General features: G+C 38.9%; 1 protein-coding gene and 1 pseudogene across 6 annotated transcripts in view; one reads left to right on the top strand and one right to left on the bottom strand.

The window, feature by feature from the left end:
- Positions 1 to 555: 555 nt before the first annotated feature.
- The window catches only part of ATP8B4 (ATPase phospholipid transporting 8B4 (putative)), a 346,626-nt gene continuing 331,140 nt past the window's right edge, over positions 556 to 16,041 (top strand). For 2 of the 6 annotated variants that reach the window (XM_069098021.1, XM_069098022.1), the window contains exon 1: positions 556 to 1,073. In XM_069098021.1, coding sequence (XP_068954122.1) covers positions 1,040 to 1,073 — 34 coding nt within the window. In that variant the 5' untranslated portion in view covers positions 556 to 1,039. The other 4 variants (XM_069098025.1, XM_069098023.1, XM_069098028.1 and 1 more) reach the window with 4 other exon arrangements.
- On the bottom strand, positions 12,831 to 14,278 carry LOC138168979 (tubulin alpha-1C chain pseudogene; annotated as a pseudogene).

The raw sequence follows: 16,041 nt of genomic DNA, 5'->3' as shown, positions 1-16,041 counted from the left end.
TTCTTTCAGCTTTACTAATATCAGTGGCTTGGGCCCCTCCCACCTGTATCCAGGGCTTCTTAAACTTTTTCCACTCTTGATCCCTTCAGTGCTTCTTAAAATGTGGGTTGGAACCCCCTATAGGTATACTATTCTGTCTGAGCTAGGCCTCAATATAAAGCCAAGCTCTAGATATACCAACGATGACATGTATCAAGTAATCAGTTCATTTAAACCAGCAAGCCCGACAAGATGCTGAAAAAATACCCAAATGGCTTTGGAATTACTTCACTAGGGTTAACACTTTTTATCTTAAAAAAAAAAAAAAGACCCTCCCCTTCCAATCAAAGCTACATGAAGTAAAGCCTATTAGATACTCAAATGGGACCTGTTTGTTTATACCACAGTCAAATTCCTTCTTTGATATTAGTGGTTGGTTATCTTCATCAAGGAGAATAGATGCTACCAAGATGAGAGGGTCAAACCCCCCACTAATAATGGATACTACTGATTTGAATTGGCCCTTTGGCAATGGCAGGGTTAATATACATTTCCTGTGAGTCGAAGGTGGGGAAGCTGGAGAAGGAGAAGTGTCAGTGTGCTGTATTAAATATTACTTAAGAATGCTTTGCTTTCATTCATCTGAAGGCTGTACTCTTTTTTTTTAAAGCGCCTCTATAAGCCCATCTATCACTATAGAAACAGGTAGAAATACCTAGAATATGCATTTATCACTTTCACTTTAGTGTTGCTGAAAGTTTGGACCAGAAAACGTGGGAGTGTGCCCCTCATAAGTAAGTAGGCACACTTTCATCTCTCTCTGAGGTCTTTCCTTGCACAGAGGAAGCCATCACTGAGAGTTGTAGGCTCTTGGGAATTTCCTTTTGTTACTAGAAGATAAACCAGGTCTTCAATGCAGCAGCAGTAGAAACTGTGGCCCCAAGAAGGAGAGGCACCTTTAGGATCTGAGCAGATTTCATGGACTAACTGTCTGACCCATCTCTCATCTCCTTGGCTGTGAGGTCTCCCTGCAACTGCTTTCTCTTTTCCGGTCTGAAGGATGATGATTGTTTATTTAGCAACTTCCTATACTGGTAAGTGGCCATTTGTCCGATTTCCAGTCCCCAGAAAATGCCCCAAGAGAGTTTGTTTTCTTAACTAATTGTCAGAGTTTGGGGACTAATCGTGGTTTTCTCACGACACATGGTGAGGTGACAGACGGCATGATTACTGATTGAGTCCCCAGTACTGCCAGGAAAGCTTGCTTTCTGGTGAGTGAGTGGGTGGGTGGGGTGGGGTGGGGTGGGGTTGGCTTTGGATGGGGTTGGGAAGTCACTACCTAGTGACTCAAAGGTAAATAACTTTCAGCCTCTGTCTAGTTTGGGGGCAGGCTTTGCTCCTGTTTCAGATTTCTCAGTTTCAGTTTTGTGTTTTGCTGGCATTCCTCCCCCCCCCCCCCTTTTTCTTGTGTGGCTTAGCAATACAGAAAACCATCAGATTACTTTCTTCCTACTCTAAATGGCATGTCTTTCCTTTTTTCCTTCTTTTTTTGTAGGGGATGTGTGGGTATATTGTTTCCATGGTGTAGCGAATAAAGTTCGGGACCACTGTCAGAAAGGATCTATGTTCAAATACCAACTGTGATATTTAGTGGCTATGTTACCCCAGTCAAGATGATTCCCCTCTTTAAGACTCAGCTTTATCATCTATAAAATGGGAATAATGTCTATAGTACCTACTTATAAGATTGTCTTGAGGTTACAATGAGAATGTACAGAAAACACTTTGTGAACTTGAAATAGAACACATCTATTGCTATGATTTTTTTCTCTTTATTTTTTATACTGATTACATTTGGTTGCTGCCTTTCATCCCTGCCTGGTTGGCTTCAGTGCATGATGGTTTCTGTAGTTTAATTCAACTGTCAAATTATGCTATAAAGGCAAACATCAGTTTGCATCAGTGTAAGTTGATCCATTTTAGGACTGAAGAAAATATTTTTAACTGCTCACATTTGTCCAAGCAGAAAAAAATGAATGTTTTATTAAGAGCAACTGGGCTGTCATAGGTACCCACTTAATGATTAGACTGGAAAAAAAATAAACAAGGTGGGTAATTGCGTATCAGAAGGGGAATTGGGGAAAATAAGGCATCTCATTTTACTTCAGCAACACCTGTGTCCAGGGCAAATCCCTATTTGCTCAGGTAATTGCTTTAGTTTATTTCTACAGCAATAAGTGACTCCAGAGCTGGGTCTTCTAACCAGCAATTATCTACCATGCTTTTGTGTATTATGTTTCATCAGGAGTGAATCTGCTGAAAAAACTAAGGGTCTAAGCACAGGCTGAGAGCATTGATGTATGTCACTGTCCTCTACCTTTCCCATTTCATTTAGAAAGTTGAAGTTTACATTTAAGAGACAAATTAATATTTAGAAGTGAATGGAAAAGAGTGATTACACTAGACATAGAATTTCTATTGCCATGTTTGTTTTTTGTGGAAGAACGGGAAAGCAAGAATAATGCTCAGACCTCTTTATGAAAAGGTCTTGGAGAGGTGGTTAGAGAGTTGGTCTCAGACTCAGTAAGCCCTGGGTTTGAATTCTTCCTCTGAAACAAGCTGGCTGTATGACCTTGGGCAAGTCACCCAATCTCTCAGTGTCCCAGGCACCTATTTCAGGCTATAAGTTGTAGAACAGGGGGAGGTTCTTCACCAGGAATTCTCCAGATTAATAAAATTACAAGTCTGTACAAAACAAAATAAAATGGTTCCAGGGAAAATATCTTTGTAAACCCATTTTCCAGACTCTTTCCCCCCCTTTATTCTATGACACTACATCTCTCCTGCAACACCAAGTTCAGAAAGGAGCTTGGATAGAGAACTATCCTTACCCCTGTGAAGATAGGGACAGTAGTAGACCTAAAATAATCTTTCAAATTTCTCAAAACACTTTACCCAGAACTCTGCTTTACACTGATCACATTCTCCCTTGTAGCTTTATTATTTTTGCATGTGTTCTTTACTTCTCTCCACAGCTCCCATCCCTATTAGATTATAAACTTCTTGGGAATAGGGTTTATGTCATATCTTAGCATTTGTTTTGTGCAGATCTGTGATCTTATTATTTCTTTTGTAACTCTCAGTGGAGAAATTTCCTTTACTAATTCAAATTAATAACTTAACTCATGTGTACTTTAACTTTAGAGAGTTGTGTGAGTGCATTTTGAAGTGATTTGTCTATGGTCACACAATTAGTGAGTGTCAGTGTCAGGACTTGAATCCAAATTTTTCTTCCTCCCAAACTGTCTATCTACTATTTGGTTGCTTCAGCTCTATTAAGCAGTTCAATCACTACTTGTTGAATTGAATTTTTGCGAGTTACCGCAACCAACTGGAATAGTTTGTCAAAGTGTAAGTGCAGATCCTTTACTCTTTTGATCAGAGGAAGGGGTTAGAGAATTAGTGTCTTGAGTTCATGAATGGGATAAAAGAGACACTGAAATCTGGAAGGTAATTTAAAATTTCCCCTTGCCCATCTTTACTTTATCTACATCTGATGAGCATTAACTGAACCAGTGTTAGGTACTCTTCTAAGCACTGAGGTTACAAGGAATGGCAAAAACAACAGTCTATGGTTTCAAGGAACTTATAGTTTAGAGGGGGAGATGTCATGTAAATAACTACATACAAATAAAACAAATACAAGATAAATTGGAGATAATCCACAGAGGTAAGGTGCTAGCATTAAGTGGGGGGTGAGGGAAGATCTTTCTTAGAAGGTGTGATTTTAGCTCAGATTTAAAGGAAGTCAAGAGAAGTTAGGAGAAAGAGATAATGAGGGAGAGAATTCTAGGCATAGGGGATAGCAAGTGAAAGTGCCTGGAGTTGGGAGGTGGATTGTCATATTTGAGGAACAATAAAGGGGCCAGTGTCACTGGATTTCAGATTACATGGTGGTGGCAATGATGATGGTGGTGGTGGTGTAAAGATGGTGGTGGTGGTGTAAAGTGTAAGGAAAGGTAGAAAGAGACCAGGTTACAGAAGCCCTTAAAAGTCAGAGGATTGGGAGCCACTGGGGTTTAAATAAATGTTTATTGACTGATTGATTAAGGTTGATTCAGTAGAGGGATAACGTGGTCAAACTTACACTTTAGGAAGATCAATTTGACAGCTGAGCTCAGCTGGTAGCTTATTATAATAGTCCATGAGGGACCTGACCAGGTGGTGGCAGTCAGAGGAGAGAAAAGAGGAGGGTATACGAGAGAGATTGTGAAGGTAGAAAGGACAAGACTTAGAAACTGGTTGGATCTGGGGGTAAAAAAGAGTGAGGAGCCAAGGATGATGATGATGGGGGGAGGAGGGGAAATCAGATGACTAGTCATGTTGAGTCGTCCCTCCTAGCAAGCTCCCCCTTTCTATCCTTCCCCAGGTTTGGAGAAAGGAGATGCAGCTTGTTGTGCTATTGCCACAGTAGGAGGTTAGAGACTATTAGAAACCACATATCGGTGGTCTATCTGGTACCTTGCCTCTAATAAGGGTGAAGAATGAGCCCGTGGTGGGTTATAAGACCGGAATCTCTCCCAGCTCCTACTCACCCAAATGAGCCTCTCTCTCCCTTTTTCTGTTTCATAATCATTCTGGTCCCTGATTTTTTCCTTCTCACTTTCATTACATTGGAGCCTTGGATAGCAGCACTACTCCATCTTTGAAGTCACTATGATTTGTAATATTAGAGTCATCTGAAATTCCTTTCTCCCTTTCTCTGACTGCCTCTCTCTCTCTCACCCCCCCCACCCCTTTCATATCCAATCAATTGCAAAGTGCCTGATTTTACCTACATGCAACATATCTTTAATTTTTTATTATTATGAAATGGATAAACACCAACAAACACAAATATTTCCTTAATATATTCCTTAATATAAGGAAGAAAAGAAAAAGAATTGGGCATGACATTATGAATCTCCAATATGGATTGACTGATTTAAGTATATACTTATTAGTGGTGTCAAACTCATATAGAAATAGACTGATAGTGACTTAGAAAACCACAAATTAACATTATCTGTGTTACATTATACTTTTATTTTGTTAAATATTTCACAATTACATTTTAACCTGATTCAGGGCATTTGGGAATTTTTAGATTCAACTTGGTAGTTCCAACACTGCTTTGCTTGTCTGTGTCCCCTTCTAAACTTTCCTCCGTTCTCCTCTGTGTATTAAAAAATGGTTCATTGACTTTCTCTTCCCTCCCTTCTTTCCTCCTCCTCCTTTTTTTTTTTTATTTTTTGGCATTACCTCCACCTAATACCCCCTTCTCCCAATAAAAGCCCTCCCTTTTAACAATTGAGTTTAGTCAAGTAGAAAAATTCCATCTTGGCACTTCTGAAAATATACATCCCATGCTATATCTCTATAGATGTGTCTATCACCTCTTTGCCAGGGGAAGAGAAAAATCAATCTTGGTCAGGCTTTTCAAGTAATGATTGCTTATTGCATTCAGCATTGTTCTTAAGCTGGAGGCAGCTAGGTCGAGCAGTGGATAGAGTGTCCGTTGGGAATAAGGAAGACCTGATTTGAAATCCTGCCTTAGATACAAGCCAGGTGATCTTGGGCAGGGCACTTAATTCTGTTTGCTGTGGTTTCCTCAACTGTATAATGAAGATAATAGTACCTACTTCCTCTGGTTATGAGGATCAAATATTTGTAAAACAGTGTATGTTTTTTCCTTAAGTCTTCCACTATTGTTTCCCCTTAAAATGTTGTAGTCCCCGTTATAGACTATTTTCTTGGTTCTACTCAAGTAACTTAGTATCAGTTCATAAAATCCACATTTTTCTGAATCTACCCCCCCATTGTTAGCATTGTAATTTTCTGTTATATTGCTATACTATAATTTATTTATAATTTTCCAATTGAAAGGAACCTACTTTGTTTCAATTTTATTTTTTTGCTATTATAAGAAGTGATGTTGTAAATATTTTGCTGCATTTTTCTTCTTTCTCTGATCTCTTTTGGGCATATGCCTACTAGCAGTATTGAGGGATCAAAGGATCTGCACAGGTTATTGACTATTTGGGTACTGGTCCAAATTGCTTTGGACTCATGAATCTACCAACATGTATTAATATGCCTATTCTCTCACAGCCCTTTCACCATTTGTCATTGTCCTTTTGTTTTTATCTTTGCCAACATGATGGGTGTGAGGTAGAGTTTAATAGGAGGAGGTGTGAGGAGTTGTTTTAATTTGAATTTCTCTTATTATTAGTGATGTGGAGCATTTTTCCTTATGGTTGCCTGACTTTCTTCATTTGAAGAAATTCATTTCTTCATATCCATTGCCCAGTTCATTGGAGAATGGCTCTTGTTCTTATATACTTGTATCAATTCCACATAAATATAGGGTGTAATATAGCTTGTATGTGATCCTTTTTTTCTGTACATACACCAACTACCCTAGATCAAGTCCTTTTTACCTTTCTCCTGGGTTATTTCAGTAGTCTCCTAATTTGGTCTCGTTGCTTCTAGCATCTCCCCTTGATAATCCATTCTCCACACAGCTACTGAAAGGAATTTCTAAAACTCAGGTCTGACCATATTGCACTCCTGTTCTATAAATGTTGGTGACTTCCTCTTGCCTTTAGGACACAATAAAAATACCTGTTTGGTTTTTACAATTCTTTAGACTCTATCTTTCCAGGTTTATTGCATGCTGTTACTCTTACTCCCAGGTTCTATTTTCCAGTCAAACTGACTGAAGGGGTGGTCACTATACAAAAAATTATCCATCTCCTTCCTCTAATGCCTTTGCACAGGCTATTCTTTATGCTTGGAATTACTCTTTTTTTCCACCCAGTAAAATCTTTAGCTCCTTTCAAAGCTCTGCTCAGGTACCACCTCCTACATGAAGCCCTGTCCATATCCCATTCCCATGTCACAATCTGACCCCTGCCTACTTTTCCAATATCAGACAAATATAATTTCCTCCAGATTGACCATGTTCATTCCTCCCTCTGTTTTCCTCAAACAATTCTTTCTACTTGGGATGTTGGTCCCACTCTTCTACTTACTGATATTTTACATGATCTCCAAGGTCCATTTCAAATTCCTTTCCCTCCATGACAGCTTCCCCAATTATCTCAGTCCTGGTGAATTAGTCCTTTCTCTAAACTCTATTGTTGTCTCTGTGTTTTATTTGTCACTTTGTGTAGGCTACTTAGTATAGTTATTTATGCCCTTATGTTTATGTTCTGTCTTCCCAGCTAGACTGTAAAATCCTCAAGAGCAAAGACCACGCCTAATACCTCTTTGCATTCACCAGTACCTAAGGTCAGTTTCAACTCATAGGTGCCTAATAAATTCAAGTTGCTGTTAATGATGATAATACTGTAAGTAATGGTGTCATTGTGATGCACTGAAGTGCTAGTGATTGAAAATTGGTCTACCTCATGTCAAACACACACGCAAATCTAAAACCAAATATGATTGATTTATTTTATTGATAGAAATATCAAGACTTTTTATAGCATGACATATACTAGGAATTTCTAATTGATCATTCTTGGCAAGGAAGTCATAATATAAAATCAAAATGATGATCTGATATTGTCATAACTAGATAGCATTTCAAGCAAGGACAAGCTATGTGGCCAAAGGCTGCTGGCATGCCTCCTTTTTGGCTGGTGGGCAGCATGACATAGTAAACATATGATGATCCTTGGAATCAAACAACATGGCCTCAAGTCCCATCTTTGACACTTAATAGATTTGTGATGTTGGGCTTGATCTTTCTGAGCTCTAATGTTTTCATCTGTAAAATGGGAATCACAATCTGGCGCTACCATTTACAGCAGACCTGCACAACTTGGCAGGAAATAGGGGCCAAAATTAAAATAGGTTAAACTACTCCCGTGGCAGATAGGTTTTTAGTGGCTCACTTTCTAAGTAAAGATAACTAGAGACAGACTGATGATGGTTGGTTGCCTTGGGTCACATGACAAACAGGAGAGAGTGTGCAGTGACTGGCACTTGGCACCCAAAATCCTTTGGCTGGCTGACCCTCTGCTGAATGTTGTGCAGGCCTGCTTTACAGGGTTACCCTAAGAAAAGTGCCTTTTTACCTGAAGCTATAAGTTCTTGAGGAAACCTTCACAGGGAACTCAACACTCCTAACCTTGGAATTCTCCATTTGCATTATTCCTCTTTTCATCTCCCAAGCAACTCAGAGAATTCACTTGCATCACATGCCTTAATCTTTCTATCTCTCCTTCTGGTGACCTCAAGGATTTAGGGCAGGGGTGGGGAGGCCTCAGGTTCCCTAACCTTGCTTGAGAGAAATTAAAAAAAAAGGTTCCTCCTTACAAAAAGCTTGGGAAGCCCTAGAAAAGACAGAAAACCATAGATTCCTCTAATATTTCCTTTCTACCTTTCAACTGATTGTGTTATTGTTATGTAGACAGCCTAAACGTGGTCAGCTGCGGTTTCTTTTTTTAATCAGCACAAAAGAACACTTTCCCTCTTTTATTGGCTCCTAAAGGTACCTACTAACTCATGAATCAGAAAAGACCAAATTTGAATCTGACAAAGCAAAGCCTAGAGCTAGGGAAAACTGATTATATTCTACTCTCCCTACATTATAGTAGAATGGAGAAAAAAGTGTTAGATTTGATGTCAGATAACCTTAAATCCTGCCCCCCTCCCTTTTTTAAATCTGTGGGATCTTACCCATGTCACTAAACCTTTTTGGTCCTTGCAGAGTCATAGTATATCTGAGTTGGAGAAGTCTCAGAGGCCATCTAGTCTAAACCATACTTCAGGACACTTCAGTGGCCTCTGTAAAATGGAAGGAGTGGTTTAGATGATATCTAAGGTCATTAAGACTATTTGGAAGCCTTTTAGATGCTTCCTTTGAATCAAGGACGAACCACATGGTGCTAATTTGCTGTTGGCCATTAAACAGGACGTGATTGAATCAACGTGGGGCTATTCTGGCTAGTGAAGAGGCCGGCAAGCCCAACAGCTTCACAGAGGTCCAGTTTGTGTGTAAATAGAATTCTATCAACATCTGGTGCAGCTAGGTGCCATGAGTAGATGGAATTCGGGACTTGAAGTTAGGAAGACTGGCTGTCATTCATGTCTGGCCTCAGACACTTCCTAGGGCCTGGCACATAAAAGGTACTTAAATACTAATTGTTTTGTCCTCAATTTCATCATCTGCAAAATGTCAATAAGAATAGCATCTACCTCTCAGAATCGTTGTCAGGATCAAATGAAATTGTATTATGTAAAAATAATTTATAAACCTTAAAGCGCTATTAACATTTTGACCTTTATTAACATTAATTAAATCTGATTTTTAGAACTCAAAATTTAGACTTTGAAGATATCTTGGTGATATCTAGTCCAACCTTCATTTTTATAGATGAAGATGGCAAGTAACTTATCCAAGATCGCAGCAGAAGCAATCAGAACTTGAACCCAGGATTTTCGGACACTAAAATCAGTGCTCTCGCTGCTTTTTTTTTTTTTTTTTTTGGAGCATTAGTACTCTGTGCAGTCATGCTCCCTTGTATCACATGTGAAAGCGTAGCACAGAAATAGTTATTAAAAACCAAAACAAAACTCACTCCAAACCCTCGCCAAAGAACAAACCAAAATGGGAAAAAGATGTAATGCATATTTCATGTCCCTCCGAGAGCAAATATGCAACAGCTGCTTGAGGGAAGCTCACAAGCAAGTTGTATTCGTGTTTCCTCATTTGTATCCTTCCGCTTTTACCCTCAATCCTGCAGAGGCCGGAGTGGGGAACAAGAAAAAAATTTTGTTCCTGTTTTATTTCTGTGTGTGTGCGTGTGTGTCTCTCTTTGTCTCTGTCTCTCCCCCTCCTCCCGCTACAGCTTACAGAGGAATTCAAGGCTTTAACGACATTACTCAATGTCACATCTAAAGGTACAGTGCTTTCCTTAGGGAGTACTTTTTACAGATAGAGGAAGGCGCTTTGTCTTCATCGAGACAAAGGGGCGATTAAGTTAACAATAACTCATTCATATAGCCTTCAGATCTTTAGAGATAACTTTTTCCTTGCATAGTCCCTTGGAGTTAAGTAGTAGATATATTGTTCCCATAATGGGAAAACAGAGGCTCATATTAGTTTTTTTGACTTGCCTGTGGTCAGTTAACTAAGTAACAGACAAGGCACTTGAACTTGTCTTTTGACACCTACTCTTCCTACTCTAACTTGAAAGCTGCCTGGAGTGGAAGAGGGTGAGTAATCCAGCACTCATTTTCCTACCCCTTCAGGCTGATTCTCTACTATTCTTCCTATGCGGTTGAATTCCTCCCACCTGCCTTGGGCCCCCGGGTCACCATTAAGAGTAGGTGGGTGGGGAACTACACAAATTGTCCAGCAGGGCGAGGAATCGGTCAGGGATTAAGGGAAGAATTTCTATTCCAGTTTAGAGATGCTGGAGTCACAATTTGGAGCTTCAGCACGTTTCTTGTGGCGAAAATGCATTTAAACCCTAAACTATAAACATAAAAGGAAAGGGAAAAAAACCTAATGGAAAAAACCAAGAGGAATCATTTTACAAATCACTTTGTACACCCCCTTTTTTTTCCTCCCTATTTCTCTGCTTTCTCCTACAAGTACGTTGATTTAAATACTGTAGTGCCTTCATAAGTCATATAAAGGAACCAGCAAAGAGAAGCACTGTGCTGAGAACTCACTCCCTCCGATTTAGAGTGGGGAATTATTTAAGTAAAGATCCTGTAATTTCTACCATGTTTTGCTTTTGCCAGCATCTACAGACTCTTGAATTTCAGAATTGTAAGGGTCTACTTATAGAGCTAGGTTTAAAAAAATTATTTGGTAACTTTGCTTATGCTGTCAGATTTTGCTTTTTCATTTTTCTTAGACCATCTCTGAATCAGGAGCTAAGCAAAAGATGGTTATGTTTGGTCTGGCATCAATTAGAGGGGGAGAAAAAGACTGCTGTAGAGTTTTGGTAAGTTGAGAAATTTATAACAATGAAAGACAATTTTAACTTTTAGAGACTCAGCATCTATTTTAGAGTTGTAAGACTGCATATAGAGCTAGTCTTTGTTTTAGAAAAGCAGGGGAAAGAGAAAGTAGGTTTAAAATTAGGAAAGACCTGGGTTCAAATCCCACCTTTAACACTTAGTGTCAGCTTCTAAGGGATTCAAGCAACTACAAATTGATGATCTGCATTGTTAGGGTGGGCAACTGTGCTTTCCCCCAAAATATTATTTGATATCACCAGTAAAAGTCAAACATCCCCTTCCTTTTTGTATATTGTTTTCCCTGTTGGAATAGAAGTTTCTTGAGGAGAGAGACATTTTTTTTTGGGTTTGTTTTTGTATTCTCAGTGCTTAGCACAGTTCCTGGCACCAACAATTGTTTAATAAATGCTTTACTTTCTATCAACTGTCATCATTCATCTCTTTCTCATCTATTTTTATTTCTTTTTGCCTATCTTCTCTTAGCTATCTACCCATCTATACTTCCATCCTTCCTTCCATCTATCCTTCCATCCATCTATCTATCTATCTATCTATCTATCTATCTATCTATCTATCTATCTATCTATCTATCTATCTAGTGCTTCCCTCACTACAATCCTGTGAGGTAAGTAGTGCAAGTATTATCCCCATCTGACAGGTAAATATAATAATAGCAATAACTGACATTTATATTTCATTTTAGTTCTTGCAAAGCACTTTAATATATGTATATGTAATTATATATATGTATGTGTATATATAAAACAAAACTATACACATATGTGTATTTACACATATCTATATCTATTACAAATTTCATTTTCCATCTCTATAACACTTTAAAGCTTCTAAAGTACTCCCTCACACAAACCCCATGAGCAAGGTAGGGCAGGTATTGTTACCCCAATTTTACAGATATGGAAATTGTGACTTGTTCATATAGTATTCGCCATTCACCTCCATTTAATATTTCCTGAAAGGCAGTGTTCACTTGAAAAAAAAAATTAAGACCATGAACTAGAAAGCAATGTTTGCAAGTGTCAGGTAATATATCAATCTATCCATCTATCTATACATCTATCTCTATCCATCTCTCCATTTATCTACCTATCCATCCATCTATCCAGAGCTTCCCTCATAAGTCTTATGAAGTAGGTAGTGCAAATATTATCATCCCCATCTGATAGATAAATATAATAATAACTCACATTTGTATTTCACTTTAAGGTTTACAAAACATTTTATATATAAATGTATGATCATGTGCATATGTATTTTTGATTATATATGCATGTATGTTTATATATAAGTATAAAATTATGTAAATATACAGTACATCTACACACACACACACACACATATATATCCATATCTCTATCTGTCTAGCTATCTGTTGATCTATCTAAGTTCAGAAAAGTAAAAGGACATCCCAGGGTCTCATAGCTATTGGATGTCAGTGTCAGAATTCACACCCAGGCCTTCTGACTTCAAATTCTATATTCTCTCCAATATATCACACTGTTAAGAAAATTGAATGATATTATCAGTGAACAAAGCATCTCAAATTCTAGTGAAGTGTTGCTTAAAAGTGTCTTGGTTTACTTAATATATTATTGTGATGTGATAGCTGTGAAGGAACCATCAAAAGAGATAAAAATTTAAAAGGACATCTTATCCGGTGTCTCTTCAGAATGGAAGAATTTAAAGACAATTGGAAAGACAATTTCAGTCATTTCTTTCTTTTTTTTTTTTTGGAAGTATAACACTTTTATTGACATTTAATGATCACAGAGGACATTTTCACAGAACAGAAAAAAAGACCTAGTATAAAGAAAAAAAAATAACAAATTAATATTCTTCACCTTCATCTTCCCCATCAGCCCTATCTACTCCAACCTCCTCATGATCTTTCTCCAGGGCAGCCATATCCTCCTGTGCCTCACAGAACTCTCCTTCCTCCATGCCCTCCCCCACATGCCAATGCACAAAGGCATGCTTGGCATACATCAGATCAAATTTGTGGTCCGAGCGGGCCCAGGCCTTGGCAACGTCTGTAGTGTTGCTCAACATGCACACAGCCCGCTGTACCTTGGCCAGGTCACCACCAGGAACCACAGTGGGAAGCTAGTAATTGATTCCCACCTTGAAGCCAGTTGGGCACCAATCCACAAACTGGATGCTACGCTTTGTCTTGATGGTGGCAATAGCAGCATTGACATCTTTGGGAAATACATCACCATGGCAGAGCAGGCAGCAAGCCATGTATTTACCGTGGTCAAGGTCACATTTCACCATCTGGTTGGCAGGCTCAAAGCAAGCATTGGTGATCTCTGCTACAGTCAGCTGCTCATGGTAGGCTTTCTCAGCAGAGATGACTGGGACATATGTGGCCAGAGGGAAATGGATACGGGGATAGGGCACCAGGTTGGTCTGGAATTCTGTCACATCAACGTTTGGGGCACCATCAAATAGGAGAGAGGCAGTGATAAAGGACACAATTTGGCTAATAAAGGCGATTCAGATTAGTATAGGTTGGGTGTTCAATGTCAAGGTTTCTGTGACAGATATCATAGATGGCCTCATTGTCAACCATGAAGGCACAATCAGAGTGCTCCAGGGTGGTGTGAGTGGTCAGAATGGAGTTGTAGGGCTCCACTATAGCTGGGGAAACCTGAGGGGCTGGGTAAATGGAGAACTCCAGCTTGGACTTCTTGCCATAATCGAAAGACAGACGTTCCATCAGCAGAAAGCCCCAAAGCTGTGGAAAACCAAAAAGCCTTGAAGACCCATGCACTGATCAGCAAGTTTCCAAAATCTGTCCAGAACTATGTCAATTATTTCTTTGCCAATAGTATAGTGTCCACGAGCATAGTTATTGGCAGCATCTTCCTTGCCGGTGATCAGCTGCTCAGGATGGAAGAGCTGGTGGTAGGTTCCAGTGCGAACTTCATCAATAACAGTTGGTTCCGGGTCTACAAACACAGCCCAGGGAACATGCTTGCCAGCCCCAGTTTCACTGAAGAAGGTGGTGAAAGAGTCATCTCCACCCCCGATGTTCTTGTCACTTGGCATCTGACCATCAGGCTGGATACCATGTTCCAGGCAGTACAGCTCCCAACAGGCATTGCCAATCTGGATGCCAGCCTGGTCAACGTGGATTGAGATGCACTCATGCATGATAAAGGTGTGCAGGGCTCCGCTGGGTTAAGAAGAAATGGAAAGGAGGGCAACATGAGTTTCTCACCGACTGACCGTTAGGAAGTCTCTGGGAGAAAAGTTAGTCTAATTTCAGTCATTTCAAAAATAGGTTGCTTAGGGTCATTGGAAATAACAAAAGGATTTTAAAGTTTAGAAAGAAATTTTTAGAAGAATATTCTTAACTGCAGTGAGAGGCAAAGTACAGTGACAGATAAAATCACTTTCAGTCAGACAAACCTGAGATCAGATCCTACCTCTCACAACAATTATGTGTGTGATCGAGCAGGTTACCTACCTCTCATCACCACAGGCAACTCTCTATGACTTAATGAAGAGCTGGTACTTGTCTATAATGGTAGAGGGTATTTCCTCAATATTCCTATACTAACAAAATTATTGATTCAGTTAAAAAAATGATACAGTGCTAACACTGATTTTCAATTGATGGCCTTGGATCTTTAAAAATGAACATTGAATTTCAGGAGATATTAGATAGAGGGGGGAAATACTATGTAAGCATAGGCAAGCCACAATTTCCTTATCTAAAAAATCAGGGTAACAATATTTGCCCTGCCTAGCTCATGGTGTTTGTGTGAGGAGAGCACTTTGGAAGCCTTAAAGTATTGTAGAGATGGAAATTATTATGACCAATAATGATGATCTTTAACTAAAAATTATATATCAATTTAAGGTTTGGAAAGTACTTGACATATATGATTTCATTTTATCCTTACAATAACCCTGTGAAGTAGGTGTTATTAATATCTCTATTTTACCAGTGAAGAAACCGATTGTGAGATGATTGAATTCCTTGTCCATGGTCACACAGCTAATATTTATCTGAGGCAGGATTTGAACCCAGTTTTTCCTGAGTCTAATACTTTCTCCATTATGTCACCTCACTGCCTGATAATTTCCTTTGTGGTATAGACATATTATTTGATACCATTTGCCCTTTGGTTGGAAAGAGTCCCTTAATAGCCACATTGTCAAGTCTGCCAAACTAGCAAACAGAAATGAGGAGAATGGATAGCCTGTTTTGAGATCAATGTTTATTGCAATTTTCTGAGTGATCTTGTTCCTTTCTTCTTCCTGGGTCCATCTTGTCCCCTTGTGGTATGTTTCTTGTCTTGTATACTTTTTTCTTCCTTGTTGCCAAAAATCTGACTCTATGACACAGTGTCAACAGATGCCTGTGAGGTATTTAAGGCCCTAAAGTTGGTTAACCATACAACATTAACCAGGATTTGTAAAGGTCTTTAAGATTTTCAAGTGAAATAGTACAACTATGGTGACTCAATTTAATGGATGAAGAAACTGAGGCTCTGAGAGATCAAAGGCCTCATGAGTATCTGAGGTAGGATTCAAATCCAGATCTCTTGAGTCCAAGTCCAGGTTCTCTTTATTTAAGGATGGCATAACATGGCAGTTGCATTTTAAGACTATGAATCTTCAGTTGGAAGGAATTTCAGCTGAGATCTAGGGAGGCTAAGTGACTTACCTAGGGACAGTCAGGTTGTGAGTAACAGAGGTGGGATTTGAATCTAGGTTCTTTGATTCCAGAGATTTAAGATAACCAATTATAGAATGTGAGCAAATGTTAAGTGACTACTGATGACTTGTTATACTTTTGGCCCAACCAAAAAATATTTCATTCTCTGACATACCATGGCAACTCTTCTTCTTTAAAAAATAAATTTACAATGTATTTATTTTTAACATTCATTAAATTTTTTTGGTTTCATATTCTCTCCCTCTGTCTTGCCCCTTCCCTACATATTGAGAAGGGAAGAAATACAATATCAATTATACATGTGAAATCATGCAAAACATATTTCTGTA

The sequence above is a fragment of the Petaurus breviceps genome, unplaced genomic scaffold, assembly GCF_028583685.1.
Source record: "Petaurus breviceps papuanus isolate PSGF00001 unplaced genomic scaffold, PetGlider_PUasm1.0 37, whole genome shotgun sequence".
NCBI classification, from domain to species: domain Eukaryota; kingdom Metazoa; phylum Chordata; class Mammalia; order Diprotodontia; family Petauridae; genus Petaurus; species Petaurus breviceps.
This window is presented reverse-complemented; position numbering and strand designations above follow the sequence as displayed.